A 15,119-nucleotide genomic window follows, 5' to 3' on the forward strand; every position below is an offset into this window, starting at 1 on the left:
TGTGAGAGAAAGCTACCCAAATTAGCATACCCAGTCAAGTGAGGAGAGAGAGATGTGTGGAGATGAGATGATAATAAAATGACTTGAGGTCTCCTCCTTTTATATGCAACGTTGAGGATGAGCTGGGTGTTTGAATGCCTGATTTGCTTGCTTGCCGACCTCGACAATTTGTCCATCATATAAACAAATTCATATCTTCATTTTTACATGTCGAAATCAGATGATCTTTAGATCAATCCTACACCTCAGCTGTCATGAATAAGATGACCCATGTGGAGTTTGGCCCTAGTTGCGAATTCTAACGAGTGCAATCCTCTGACTACTCTAATGGAACAGAACTTAAAGTTCACATCCATTGAAGGAAAAGAATTTGAGGATGCAACAAAGTATAGACAGCTTGTAAGAAGTCTCAACTACCTGACTACTACCAGACCACACATTTCATTTGTTGTTGGAATCCTCTCTAAGTTTATGCAAAAGCCTTGCGAGGGACATTGGTCTGCTGCGATGAGAGTTCTAAAGTACTTGAAGGGAACTCAACACTTTGGACTTAAGTATACACAGGTGTGCAACTTCAGCTTGATTGGATACTTTGATTCAAACTTCGATGGAGATAAAGAAACTAGAGTATGTTGAAGAATCTAGGGCATTTGGGTTAGGATGAGATTCTTCTAACGACGATAACTATTTGTGAGGTACCTTTTTACCTTTTCTTATTGACACAATCTTCTCTTATTATTATTAGTGTGTGTTCTCTTAATTCATCAAACAGTTATCAAAACGACAGAGACAAGAACACAAGATGTTGCCTCTCAGCCAAGGCAAAACCTCTCTCTCCTAGACAGGAAAACCCTTCTGCAAATTTCTATTATTGAAGCTTCAATTGACAAATGCCAAACCCTAGACCCTTGACCTCTAGATCCTCCAACTTCCAAGCACAAGACACAACCTCTCTTTTGCAAAAGACTCCTTCTGCACTGCACCTTGATCTTTCCCTTCGCACTTCTTCCGGCAACTTTCCTTCGCTCTTTTTTCGGCAACTACAAAAACCCTAGGTCTCCTTAGAGACCTCTTCTTTGGTGTCTTCCTTTCCTTCTTTACCTCGCTTGGCAGACTTCCTTCTCCTTGATACTTAGGATAGATAATGAGCCTCTTCTTCTGATGTATCTTCGAGTTAGAGGTTGATCCTCTTAACCCTACTGCAGATCCTTCGCACGTGTGGCTGATCTAGGGCTCGAAATCAACCCTTTTACTTGTTTCCTTCCCTCGCTTTAGGTGAAACCTACTTTGCTTGAGATGGAGGCCTATTTGGAGCCTCTTTTTCACCCAAAACACTTCTTCTTATGTTGTTGCACTTAGGGTTCTGTTATGACCGTAAACAGACCCTTTTTCCTTCACACGTGTGGCAGAGATTAGCCCCAAAACGATCCTCCCAAACTCGGTTTCTCTTCCTTCTTCTTCCCTGCCCTAGAATCACCTTTATGCTCCTTTTTCGCACCTCTTTCTTGACTATCTTCTTCGCTGATTTCAGAGATCACTTGATTGTCCTTTTGTGAGATCAAACTGCCCTATATATAGGACTTTGTCCCTCCTCTTTGGGCCGACTTGTGCTAGTGAGGCCGACTTGACTTAGTGCACCAAAAATTCATTCTTTGAGCCGACATGAAGAGGAGAGTTGTCTTTGCTTTGGAGGATCTCTTTTGACATATTTCTTTGACTCTAATACATAGATTTACATAGTGTAACATGCCCACATGGGTCTTCAACAATTACATTGACTCTTTGACTTTCCTAGAAGCACTTAAACATGTGCTTGACCTATCAAATGGGCAAGAAACCCATTCTTGATAATGACAAAAATAATAATTCTTTTCTTTTACAAGTACAAAGATCAAAATTACATTTATGAAGACCAAACCTAGTTACACTTTCTTCAACACTCCCTCTTAACTATGGAGGTATTCATAAATCACTTTACAAGGTGTTTGGACATTTTCAATCTGAAGAATTCACATAAGAGAAATCGGATTAGCAATCCATTTGTTATAGCATCATAGTAACCAACATTGTTTCCACAACAAGGCCTTGACTGATAACTCTATCTCTCATTAGATCAGAGCACAATGTTGGCGAGACCAATGACTAGAGACACCTTCATCATTGTCTCTCAAGGTACATACCCACCTGGGTGTTCACCGAGTATGACCTTCTAGGACTATTCTTGTCTTGGTTTCCGAACCCTCAAAGAATATCAGTCCTCTTGTGTACTCTTATCTTGGATGCCCTATACATCCTCAAAAAGCATCGGATGCCAGATATTACTAAATCCTCCATTCTTTCTTCCCAAGTGAAGACAAGAATATTGTGTCTATCTCTCCCTCTCAACTAGGAAAGATATCCCCATTCCTCTAAAGGAATGTACCTAAGCTCCCTCTGACAAGGGACTTGCCCAAGCTCCCTCTTAATTAGGGGCTTGTCTGAGCTCCCTTTTCAACTAGGGACTCTTCTTTTCATCAGCAACTTCTTCTTCGTGGGTCCTGCAGTTGCTTGATCGATTTCTTCCTTTGATGTCATGAAATTTAGTTGAGCCATCGATCACTTTCCTTGTTGATTCATCATGTCATTCCTTTCTTCATGGAAAGTGGCCTTTTTGGTACATATCTGGAACCTTCTTCATATGGCTACTTCTTTCTCATCATGCTTCTTTCAGGAATTTCCATCCTCTACATGAATGTTAGTTGTACTTGCAATTGCAACTCTTGTTTCAGTAGCCCTGCATGACCCCATCCAGATATTACTCCAGAAAAATCAACATATAACATTAAGTCACATAGTACCTTTCAAAATGACTCTTCATCATGACATCTTTTGTTGGCTTGAATCATCAGCATCCTGCATGTTTCACATCTCCAAGGCCTTTTCAGGTGTCAAGGGTCCTTTGATCTTTTTCTTTGTCAGAATTCTCGTGCCTTCTTCCGAGAGATGTCTTAATAAATCTGTCAGATGTTGATTCCTAGTGTCCATGGTGTTCTTTTGTCCCTAATCTCTTTTTCTCATATGCTTCTTTATAGGTTTCTTAGTCAACCACCTCATACTCTATATGAGGTCATTTCTCATTTTGACTTTTATCAATGTGTGAACCATGCCTTTGTGCATATCTTCAATGAAAGAGATCTACCCTATTCTTGACCATGTTTTTCAGAGCAATTCCTCATGCTCGTTAACACAAATGATGACATGACTTCACTAAAAACATAGATGCATACATACCTCATCTTAGTTCTTTCCTTGATCATCTCTGCTTCCTTTGACAGCTTCCTAGATTGAGATTACCTCAATCTCCTTTGCTTTGTTGTATCTTCCTTTCCTACATATCATCCTTTCTTGAATCCCCATAAGTGGAATTCCCATCAAGACATCTAATTTTTCTGAAAACCGGGAACCTTCTATTGAAGATTCCACCGAAGGATCCTTATAATCCTTATCTTGCAAATGCTTCTTTCTACTAATGATAATGGCCTTCTAAGATGATTCTTCCTTATCATGATCATTCCTTTATGCATTGATATGGTGATTCATTGGCTACATCCTTCCTATATTGAATGTCTTTATCTGAGCTATCTCTACACAATGCTCCTATATTCTTGAAGGTGTCAATCTTATAAATCATGCATTCTATCCTACTCCTACATATTATTGAATGTCTTCTAAGCTATCTCTACACAATGCTCCTATATTCTTGAAGGTGTCATTCTTATAAATCATGCATTCTATCCTACTCCTACATATTCCTATGATACCCAAAACTTTAAAGAGAACTTAGGTGAAGAAGTTGATCTCAGTCATAGTAGAGATCTAGCGGAGTTTCCTTCTTTTGCTTCTTCTTTCACTTCTTGGGTAATGTGGACTTCTTCTCATTTCCTTTTATTGTTTTCCTTCTTGAACTTAGGACAATCCCTTTTATAGTGTCCATATTCTTGGCAGCCAAAGCATTAGACTTTTGACATATCTCTTTTACCCTTTCTTTGTGGACCAAACTTACCAAATCTTCCTTTTCTCTTGGCCATAGCAGCAAATGCTTGCTCCTTTGATCCCACATCATCTTTGGCTTTGAGTCTAGTCTCTTCAATTTTTCATAGAGACCAAAGTTCATTCAACGGGGTAGCTTCCTTCTTGGCATATATACTAGATGTGAAGTTGCTCCATTCCTCTAGTAATGCATTGAGCACTACAGTAGTCATCTCTCTGTCTGACATGACTTCTCCTAGTTTCTATAGCTGGTCTCTCATCTCAAAGACCTTCATGAAGTAAGGAGTTATTCCTTCTTCCTTGGAGATCTTCATTTTATATAGTTCATTATGCAATGATATCACTTCTCTAACTGTACTAACTGAAAATAGCTCCACCAGCATATCATAGATTTCTTTATATGTTTCAAGTTTGGAAACATAAGGAATAAGAGGGTCCTTGATGGATTCTATCAAAATCCTTTAAGCCCTTGTTTCATCCTTATTATACTTTGCTAGGGCTTGAGTTTGTTCCTTTGCAGGAACAGTGACACTCCCTTTGATGTAGTCCAGAAGTTCAATTACTTTGAGAAGTAGACCAGTCCTCTTTTTCCATGCAAGGAAATTAGCAGTCCCAACCAATTTGTTGTTTTCCTTACAAAAAGACATTTTGATATTTTCAGAAGAGGACATAAAATACTTACTTGAGAGTATTAGTGATGAGCATTGAGGAGATCTTGATGCTTCCTTGATGAATGAAGTTTCAGCTTCTTTGATCTTGGAGTTCTTCAAGATGCTTTTGTCAAGGTGCCTTGAGGGAGATTTGCTTGTTACTAAAAACTTCTCAATGTGTAGATCTGACGATCTTCACTAATGGGCCTTCATCTTGAGTGCCTCTTCTTTGAATATGAAGTATCTTTGATGGAGACTCTTCTTGAATGTACCTTCTTGTAGAAGCCTTTAGATTGATGAATCTAGGGGAGAAGACAGTAATCCTTGTTGTCTCTGATGGATCTGGAACCCTTGCTTGTAGATCTAATGCTTCAACCTTTGTGTGCCCTTGCTTCAATTGACAAATGCCAAACCCTAGACCCTTGACCTGTAGATCCTCCAAGCACAAGACACAGTCTCTGTTTTGCAAAAGCCTCCTTCTGCACTGCACCTTGATCTTTTCATTTACACTTCTTCCGGCAACTTTCCTTCGTTCTTTTTCCAGCAACTGCAAAAACCCTAGGTCTCCTTAGAGACCTCTTCTTTGGTGTCTTCCTTTCCTTCTCTACCTTGCTTGGCAGTCTTCCTTCTCCTTGATACTTAGGCTAGATAATGAGCCTCTTCTTCTGGTGTATCTTCGAGTTAGAGGTTGATCCTATTAACCCTATTGCAAATTTGATTTCTTCGCACGTGTGGCTGATCTAGGGCTGATTTCTTCGCTTTAGGTGAGACCTACTTTGCTTGAGATGGAGGCCTATTTGGAGCCTCTTTTCACCCAAAACACTTCTTATTATGTTGTTGCACTTAGGGTTTTGTTATGACAGCAAACATACCCTTTTTCCTTCACACGTGTGGCAGAGATTAGCCCCAAAACAATCCTCCCAACCTCGGTTTCTCTTCCTTCTTCTTCGTTGCCCTAGAATAACCTTTATGCTCCTTTTTCACACCTCTTTCTTGACTCTCTTCTTCGTTAGTTTCAAAGATCACTTTATTGTCCTTTGTGAGGTCAAACTGCCCTATATCTAGGAGTTTGTCCCTCCTCTTTGGGTCGACTTGAGCTAGTGAGGCCAACATGAAGAGGAGTCTTGTCTTTGCTTTGGAGGATCTCTTTTGACATATTTCTTTGACTCTAATAAATAGATTTACATAGTGTAACATGCCCACATGGGTCTTCAACAATTACTTTGACTCTTTGACTTTCTTAGAAGCACTGAAACATGTGCTTGACCTATCACATAGGTAAGAAACCCATTCTTGATAATGACAAAAATAAATAATTCTTTTCTTTTACAAATACAAAGATCAAAATTACATTTATGAAGACCGAACCTAGTTACACTTTCTTCAACAGAGTATCTCCTAAAGGTCAAAAAACAATCAATTCCAGCAAATTCCATAACTGAGAAAGAATACGAGGCAGCAGCTGAAGCAACAAAGGAAATTGTTTGGCTCAGGAATATTCTGGAAGATTTGCAAGAGAAACAAGTGCATTCAACTCCTCTCATGATTGACAACACTTCTACAATAAAGTTGGCCAAGAACCCAAAGTTCCATGATCGAACAAAGCACATCAATACAAAATACTATCTAATTCAACATCATGTTGAGGCAAAGACAATCCACCTACGCCATTGTTCCAAAAATGAACAGATCGCAGACATCTTCACCAAAGTGCTTGGAAGAGAAAAGTTTGAAAGATTCAAAATGATGCTTTGACTCACCAACATCCCTTCAGGTTAAGGGGGGTAATGTTGACACCTAATTTGGGATTAGGTAAATCCATGTAAATAATGTAAATAGGAAAATAAAGGGAATTGGAAGACGAAGAGACATTAGGAGACACACCAGAGTAGCGAGTTTCCTTGGCAAATCAAGCTACCCAATTGCAGAGTTCGAGCCATAAGGAAGCAAAGGAGAGAGGGAGATCAGTAGCAAGATTTTGGAGGTATTTTCCAATACCAGAAGAGTCAGCTGATGGAGGTCAACGTTATCCACAAGAGGTTGCGCGGGGGCTTACATAAAGCATCAAAGAGGAAATCGATTCAATTGCTGGAGGTCAAGATTTTCACTAAGAGGGCAAGCAAATCATTTCCAAAGGCAGCAACACGCAAGACGTCATCATCAAAGGCAAATTCCAGGCAGTGCGAGTTGGCTTGAGCAAAGGCTTGCGCAAGGGTTTTCTAGAGCCAGTTCTAAGGCTCATTTTGTTGCAGGATTGCTCGTGGAGAAGGGAAAAAAATTCCCTTAATAATTTTGCCAATATTTTCTCAGGAGAGGATTGCCAATTTGAAAACCAGATTTATACTCAATTTTTTTGTTGTTGAGGAATAATAATAAAACCCTCATCTGCTACACCAATGTTCCCACATTAGGTTTCTCCAGGGACATTTGTCCAAAAATAACCGTGTCAATTTCTTGTGTGTGTGTTGGACATTGGATAAACCAACGCTCCTCATGTGTTTCGCAACATGGACTAACCGCCTCTTGTGGATCCTTATCTCTAACGTTGCGATCGTTGACTAACACCAACGGGTTTTCGCCTAACAGCAATCGTGATTCCCAACAAGTGGTATCCGAGCATAGGTCACGAGTTCAATACGCACCCGGCTCGCATTGGGGGGGAAACTGTTGGACATTGGATAAACCAACGCTCTCTGTGTGTTTCACGACATGTACTAACCGCCTCTTGTGGATCCTTATCTCTGACAATGCAATCGTTGACTAACACCTATAGGTTTTGGTTTAACAACAATCGTGATTCCCAACAGTGTGCTCTATATTTCTCAATTCCAATATTTTATTTTCCCCAACATTTTTATGGTGAAAATTGCAATTCTGATTTTATTCGTTGTTTGTCGTAGCAAATAAACTGCACTTAATTTTAATCAGTTAGAAAAATAATTTCGAGTTGTTGCAATAGTTGAAAATTTCACATCTATTCATTCAATTTCTGGCTCAATCCAACAACAAAAATCCATCTGAAAGGAGAATAAGAAAGTGGGAACACTTCGCTAAACCATGGCATGCCTATAACATGTTCAAATATTAGGTGCATTGGCACTAAAAATATATGATGGAGGTTTCACAATTTACATTTGAAAATTTTTACTCAAAGCAATAGGCATGAATAGGGAAATGACTCACCTCTATTATATTCATTGTCGATTTCCCAATATGGTGGAGACAACGCTTGCTTGGGCTTTTGGGATGCTGACAATATTGATATGATTGGTCTAACATCCCAACATAGTCAAAATATAGGCAAAACATTCACCTCTCCACAAATGTTACTTAAATAGATTCAAGACAACAAAACACAAAAAGTGAAAACTTGCTCACTACAATAGGGATGTAATGCAAACTCCTACCTTCAATAAGGGAAAAGTGAGAAGGTGCCCTTCAAACCTTTGAATGTATTCATCACTCACTTTATCCTCTCAAAGAATGTACAATGAAGCTTTCATTTGAAGTCAAAAAGGTCCCAATGGCTAATGGAATATGCATTAGAGCACCCTTTTGATTAGGAGATATATCATTTGAATGATTAGATCTCGACAAGTATGAAAGAGGTATGAGTTTACAAAGGATGAAAATTTAAATATCTGAAAAACAATGACAAGTCACAAATACGAACAATGAAAACTTAAAATAAATGTTTGCATTGATGATGATAAATGGACAAGTACATATAAATATCTTTGGAGGTGCATCTTGACATACCCTTTTTATGGGGGGAATGCCCAAGACTGCCCTCACAAAAGGGAAATGCCCCACCCTGCATTAGTTAAAATAGCTTACAAGAGGCCAAATTCAGCATCTTAGTAAATCAAAGCATAAAGGTTCCATTACCTCTTTGTCAAAAATCCATGGCAGGCAAGCTCTTTATAATAATTTAGATTCTAAATGAAAAATTCAAATAATCGTATACAGGCTTAGACAGATACTCAGAATCAAGCATTTGCTACAAGAGTGCCAAAGTCAATTAAATATGGCTACAAGGATGGCAGAAATACAAAATGAAGGCAACTTTACCCTCTAAAAATTAACTATAAGAGAGGAATTGAAATAGACCGCATGAAACAGAAAAATAGATATAACATACTCGCAAGGGCATGAAGAAAAAGACACTTACAGCTTTCACGATCTTCAGCACAACCACATATGCCAGTAGTCCAAGGCTCATTTGCAGGTGGCTCATAGCTTTCAGGAAGAGGCTGACCACACTCCCGACATGTATGTACAGCCAACTGGTTGAAAACAAAAGCATTATATTGGCTTTTAGAACATTGCAACATCAACAAAAATAATGGACCAATAGAAACATTCTAAAAGCTTACAATATCATCTAATCTCAGAAAGTTGAAACGCATTGATGAAATATTAGATTCAAAGAATTTGACTCCCAACCAAATGAGAGCGTACTAGCCATATATACTATAACACCCAAATATGTCTCAAATCACATATAAGCCGTCGATGATTCGTTTTACATCGATTTTAATTTTGTAACAGATATTTTATCCAGACGATACAAATTAATGAAAGGAAATAAACTCTACGAGTACAAAAAACATAAATTCACCAATAAACAAGTGTGAGATTATAAAATGATTAGAATGCATCCTCCAAATGCCATCAGCCTTGACTGTTATTTTTTGGAACAAATCACAACAATGGAAATCAGGCATAAATGATAAGAAATTTCAGTACAAGCACTTCTGAAACACAAAAATTATAATGCGTACAACATTCACCCCGTCCGCCTGAATTGATATGACAAGACCAAGACTCACAAAGCACTTGTCGTTGACTGCAAAAGAGGGATGAGAGAGCAGATAATTGGGATAAGGGAGCAGAAACGGAAAGTTGTCACCCACTTCAATCAAAAGCAAAGTACTATGAAAAACAACTTCCCAGTAAATGGCCCCATGATAAGAGGACAGGAAATCACACTTAACCTGCAAACAAAGTAACGACATTGATAACTATCTGCATAGTTTCACGTAATTTCACCTGGCAGCAAAATCCTAATAACAATTAATGGAATTCAGCTGAATGGCATACTTTCAGCCAATGCAGCCTTTCAATGTCTCTCACTAACATCGATATACTCAACTACCTAAAGCATTGCAATTAAGGAAAACTCTGTGACCCATAAACTAACAATATTTTGTAATGGCATACTTTCAGCAATAGACTCAATGTCTCCCACTAACGCCAATAGACAATAAACTCAACTACCTAGATTACGGCAATTAAGGGCAACTCTGCAGTCCTTATAACAGAATTCTCCGTGCCCACTGTGGCACGGGTGTAGTCTCAAAGTCATGAATGCCCACCGTCCCTTGTCCTTGCCATAATGGGCTTGACCTAATTGGTCACCGGAGGCAACAAAATGAGGACAGGTTAAATTTCCTGGTGTTTTAAGACACAAAGTATAACTTCATTGGCAATCTAAGCGTGTATAAGATCAACAGGCGCCACAATGTTCGCAGGTAGATAGGCTTTAAAAAGAGTTCTCACAGCATGTCTTTTTGCCTAGGCCCTAAATTTATTTATTGACTTGCACAAAATTAGGGAATGGCAGGCTACAAGATTTGATTATCGGTCTCCTTGTCGCCCCTATTTAAAATTAATCATAGGCCAATAGACTTCACTCCCTTAATAGCGCAAAGGAAAAAAAAAATGCTATTCCCAAATGAACCCTATCCAAACCTAACCATTCATTAATATCAAATCTGTTAGAACAGGCGAAGAACGCCTTGCTCTGGATCGAAACACCTTCCTTACAGATAACTTGGAAGTTTCTTCCACGAGCTCTGAGTACTGCTGACTTTTAAGATTGCATTCGGAAGCACAAATCACTCAAAGATTGAATTAATGGGTTAAGCAGAGAAACAACCTGGGGAATCTGCACGGGTTGATTAAGCTCTCCGGGACGGATTTCCTCGAGGGGCGATTCTCCTTCCTTCCTTAGTTTAACATAGCGGGACATGACGTTATCATCCGCCATTTTTCCGAGACTGTTGAATTGCCAAGCTAGGAACTATTATTGTGCAGTTGTTCGATCAGAATGCCAGAAAACACTTCAGTATTTGCCGTGTAAAATGGGCTCCCCTATTCTCTGCCGTAGAAACCTTTGAATCCTCTCGAGATTTCCAATCCGATGAATTCTGAAGCAACTCATCTGCCTTGGTCTGGCATTTTCTTCTTCTACGAAACTTCTGCATTCAAATAAAAATTTCAACGCAAACTGGGTTGATTAAGGAGAGTTTCATGTGATGACGCCACAATACTTTGGTAAGTAGGCATTTTGTGCATAAAATTTATATTCATTTATTATAAAATAATATTGTGTTACTGTCGGTTTACGATCCATCTGGTTTGAATGTGACACCACGTCTTAACCACTACTGTCATAAACCAGGGAAAAACCAAAACATGACCTAATTTAATTTTATTTATATAAATTTTCAATTAATGTTAAAAACATTTGAAGTCATAAAAAAATTATTTGAAAATTCAAGTCAACCTTAAAAAAATATTATTTTATTTTAATTAGTGATTATAAAATTTATATATATAATTTACTTCAAAGATTAAATGATTATTTTTTTATTTTATTTTTTTCACTAAGCATTATTTAGCTCGGTGATGTTATATTTTTACAAGGTAGGGACGGTTACATTTTAGCCTTGGTTGCTTGTAGAGGTCTTTTTCTGCAAGTTTGGCACATTTTAGATGATGTGTTTTGGACTCTATATGGTGTCTTTGTTTGGGATTGATGGTAACCTAAGCCATAATGTAGGTTAGACTAGGTCATCTAGGGTGCCCCTTGTAAGTGCATCCAAGGGATCAATCATTGAATCTCCTACTAATCAAGGTGGTTCTACCTAGAAAGATGCAATTAAGAAAGAAGTTGCACTTTGTCTTCCCTCTTATAATTTTCTTTTGGTGTAAGAGGCCTTGGCTTTATTTATTCCAATGGTGCAAGATATTATAGATCAAGCATCATTTTACAAAGTCAATGGCTTAGTGTGTCGTTTTAATGGTCTTTGACTTCAAGTGGTTAATCTTCATGATTGGATCTCAAGTTCTTAGAAGCCAAAAACAAAAACAAAAAATGCTCTCATTCACCCCTATGCAAAGGAATATTTCATTGTTGAGTTAAAACTTGCAAAAGATAGGGATTTGATTCTAGAATCAAGTTTGTGTTTTTGAGGTAGTTCATGTTTATGCATGAAACCTTGGACGCCCTCATTTGATCCAATGACTGATATTTTAACTTTGACTCTCGCTTGGGTTAGACTCGTAAATATGCCATTACATTTTTTGTTTTTACCCTCTCTTAGGGCCATTTGTAACAACCTGGGAAGATTATATTGTAGAAGTCCAAAAACAAAGAACCACAACATTTCAAAATATGCTAAAATATGTGTGGAAATGGATTTCAATAGAGGGTTTTCAATAGAAATAGTTTTGATAGGTGAAAATAACTCCTTAACACAAACATTGGATTATGAAAGAGTTTATTTGTGCTCTATAGCTTCTTTTGAAATAGGGTGTATTACAACGTAATGTATCAAAGGGTTAAGGAAGGTCAGAAAGTATCAGTTTAAATCAACCTAGTGGGTTAGCTCTAAGAAAGATCACCAATAAATTGTTAGGCATATTCACTTTGAACCCATCCAAAGAGGGGTCCAAATGGGATTCAATGAAAGCAAGTGGAACATCACCAAGAAAGATCCTCTGATACAGCAGGAACCAGTACCAAAAGAAGACCTTTTTTCATAGCAATTGGCATCACAAGGTACAACAAAAGTGGAATCTACCCTTCCTCCAAATCTAGCTGGGGGAACAAGGCTTACACTAAGCTTTTGAGCAACAACATGCTAGGTGGATCACGTTGCAGAATTTGAAGCACTAGAATAAATAAAAGCTCCAAGTCAAGACAATATGGAATGGATAAAAATAGTAATGACTTTATTGAATACAAAAGAGAATTGGACAATAATAATAAAGAAGAAAAAGATTTCCACTAAGCTCTTTAGCAACAAAATGATATTACCAAATACAAAAATGGTTTAGACCATAACACCAAAGAAGAAGAAATTTTCTTTAGTAAAACAATCACGATGAGAAGCCAAACCCCCAATCTAATTTAACCCGGTATTATTTCTATTTTTTATTATGTAAAAAAATTGTAAAACTATACTTATGTAAGAAATATCGCAATATTTAATAAACAAGGTTAGCAATTTTTTAAAATGGGTATTAACCTTTGTCTATGTATACTTGAATGTTAGAATAATAAAACTTCAACAATATTGCTACTATAAATATAATCACTCTTATTAGTCCCTGCTATAGGCAGCAGGGACTATAGTAATCGATCACCACCGTTTTATTAGTCCCTACTCAAAAATCAAAACATTAAACGAAAAATCAAAGCATTCAACCTAAAGTTTTGAGAGAGTGTACTTTTTCCTAGCCTATTGAAGATTGACAATGTTTTTCCTCAGCCAATCAATAATATTGAGGTCTTACTTGCTCCCTTACCGAGGCAAAAGGAAAAAAACTTAGGTCAAAAATACATATGAATGAACAACTTTGTTGACAATGAAATAATGTTAGGTTTCTTAAGCATTAGTTGATTAACATTAAATTTTTCTTGTAAAGATTAAAAATATCCATACACCACAAAGCATCTCCCAACTGCCACATACACTGCCATGTGATGTTGGTGCCTGCAAATGTTGGTGCCCCTTACACCCCCATGCAAAAAGAGCTCTTTACTTGTATTTTCTTTGCAAGGTCTATATGTTTCTGTCAATATGTCTTTCAATCCTATCTGGATTTTATATTGGAGGTTTATTCCAGCCCTGTCTTTCTTTCAATCCTCTAGAAAGAGTGCACATATCCTCTGGAAAGTATCCGAGCGCACATGAGCTCTAATACAACTCTATTGTTGGAGAGTAAGCGCTCAGACATTATATTATGACCCTTGTTGTGGTTCCGTGAAGGAATGGACTTTCATGTGAGGCATTATATTAGCGATCTTTCGAAGGAATGTCGTTGAATGTCGGGTTTAAGGGAGGGTTGAAATAATCTAGTTGAATATGTAACTAAAGATAGAGGACAAGCGCCCAAGGAGCACACAGGTAGTGTCAAGTAACACTACTTGCATGGAGCACACAGCACACAGGTAACAACAATATTAGGATCATTCATTACCTAATTTCATTAATATAACATTATACCTTATGCATGTGTTCTGAAGTTGGTGTTTGGTCAATTTAGTGAAGTCTAAATTGCAACTTTTAAATGTCAACCCGGGGCTCGTAAGCTGATGAAGTGAGGTGTACTATATGTACTTAGATAACCGTTTTCTTAGTCTTTTGTCGTTTTTAGTTTTTTTAAGTTTGTTTTCGAATGTATCTTTCCTACTGTGATGTGATGGAAGTGTAATAAAGCAAGTGAAATGTGGATGATTGTGGTGATCTCTAAATGATTTCTCTAAACTTAAAAAGTATTCTACAAGAAAGCTTGAACAACAACTGCGATAAAATCAGCTCTTAAAGGAAAATAAAGACATCAAATAAAAGACTAATGACATCGGCCCAGTATCTCTGCTACTGAATGAAAATGAAAATGAAATCTATATTAAGTCCAACTAAAAGTAAGAACAACTATCTCACACTATTTCAACTCTTCAACTTAATCTTTTCTATGAAAAGATATCATGAAATGTTAAGCAATGTGAAATCTAAGTGAAACTACATAAAAGAGACTAGTCACAATACTTTAACTTTCTCTTAACCTTTTGCCTTTCAGCTGAATTTATCATGTAAGAAACAATTATGAATAAGTCAAGTAATGTGAGTTCTAAAGCAAACTAAATCAAGCTATACTAAATGATATTTTGGCTCCCAATAAAGTTATTTGATTATGGAAAAGGAACCATCAATAGATGAACAACTTGATATCTAAGAGCAGAAAGTAAATATGCAAGTTAAAGAAATGACAGTAAGGAAAATCAAAACTGCAAAACAATAAAGGTCAACAACATAGACAAGATGATCACGCATGCCACTAGTTATGAAAAGAAAAGAAGGAAAACTGTCCCGGGCTTGCCTAAGAAACCTGCATAACACACTGATCAGTCATGAACATAAAAGTGCAGAAATGTAAATCAACAGAAATCAAAGTTTATGTATAGCTAATATACATGTTGAAAAGAAATAAAAACGCAACAATTAAAAGACATCTGTACAGCTAATATACATGAAACAAGAAAAGAAATGCAGGAAATTAAAGGTTACTGTACAGGGCTTCAGCAAACAGGGGCCCTCTGCCTACTTCAGCCGGTTCAAGGAGCAATTATACGCTTAAATGTAGAAC

At 37.4% G+C, this 15,119-nt stretch overlaps 1 protein-coding gene across 1 annotated transcript in view; it reads right to left on the reverse strand.

Moving 5' to 3' along the window:
* Positions 1-11,016, reverse strand: part of LOC149170081 (cell number regulator 6-like) — a 39,750-nt gene extending 28,734 nt beyond the window's left edge. The window contains exons 1-2 of the mRNA XM_089428873.1: positions 10,621-11,016; positions 8,851-8,965 (exon numbers count right to left, since the gene is read on the reverse strand). Coding sequence (XP_089284999.1) covers positions 8,851-8,965; positions 10,621-10,731 — 226 coding nt within the window. The 5' untranslated portion in view covers positions 10,732-11,016. The remainder of the gene's footprint in view (positions 1-8,850; positions 8,966-10,620) is intronic.
* Positions 11,017-15,119: the final 4,103 nt, after the last annotated feature.

This window comes from Pinus tabuliformis, chromosome 4_2 (assembly GCF_031772625.1).
Source record: "Pinus tabuliformis cultivar Carrire ecotype Pingquan chromosome 4_2, CPIR1, whole genome shotgun sequence".
NCBI lineage: Eukaryota > Viridiplantae > Streptophyta > Pinopsida > Pinales > Pinaceae > Pinus > Pinus tabuliformis.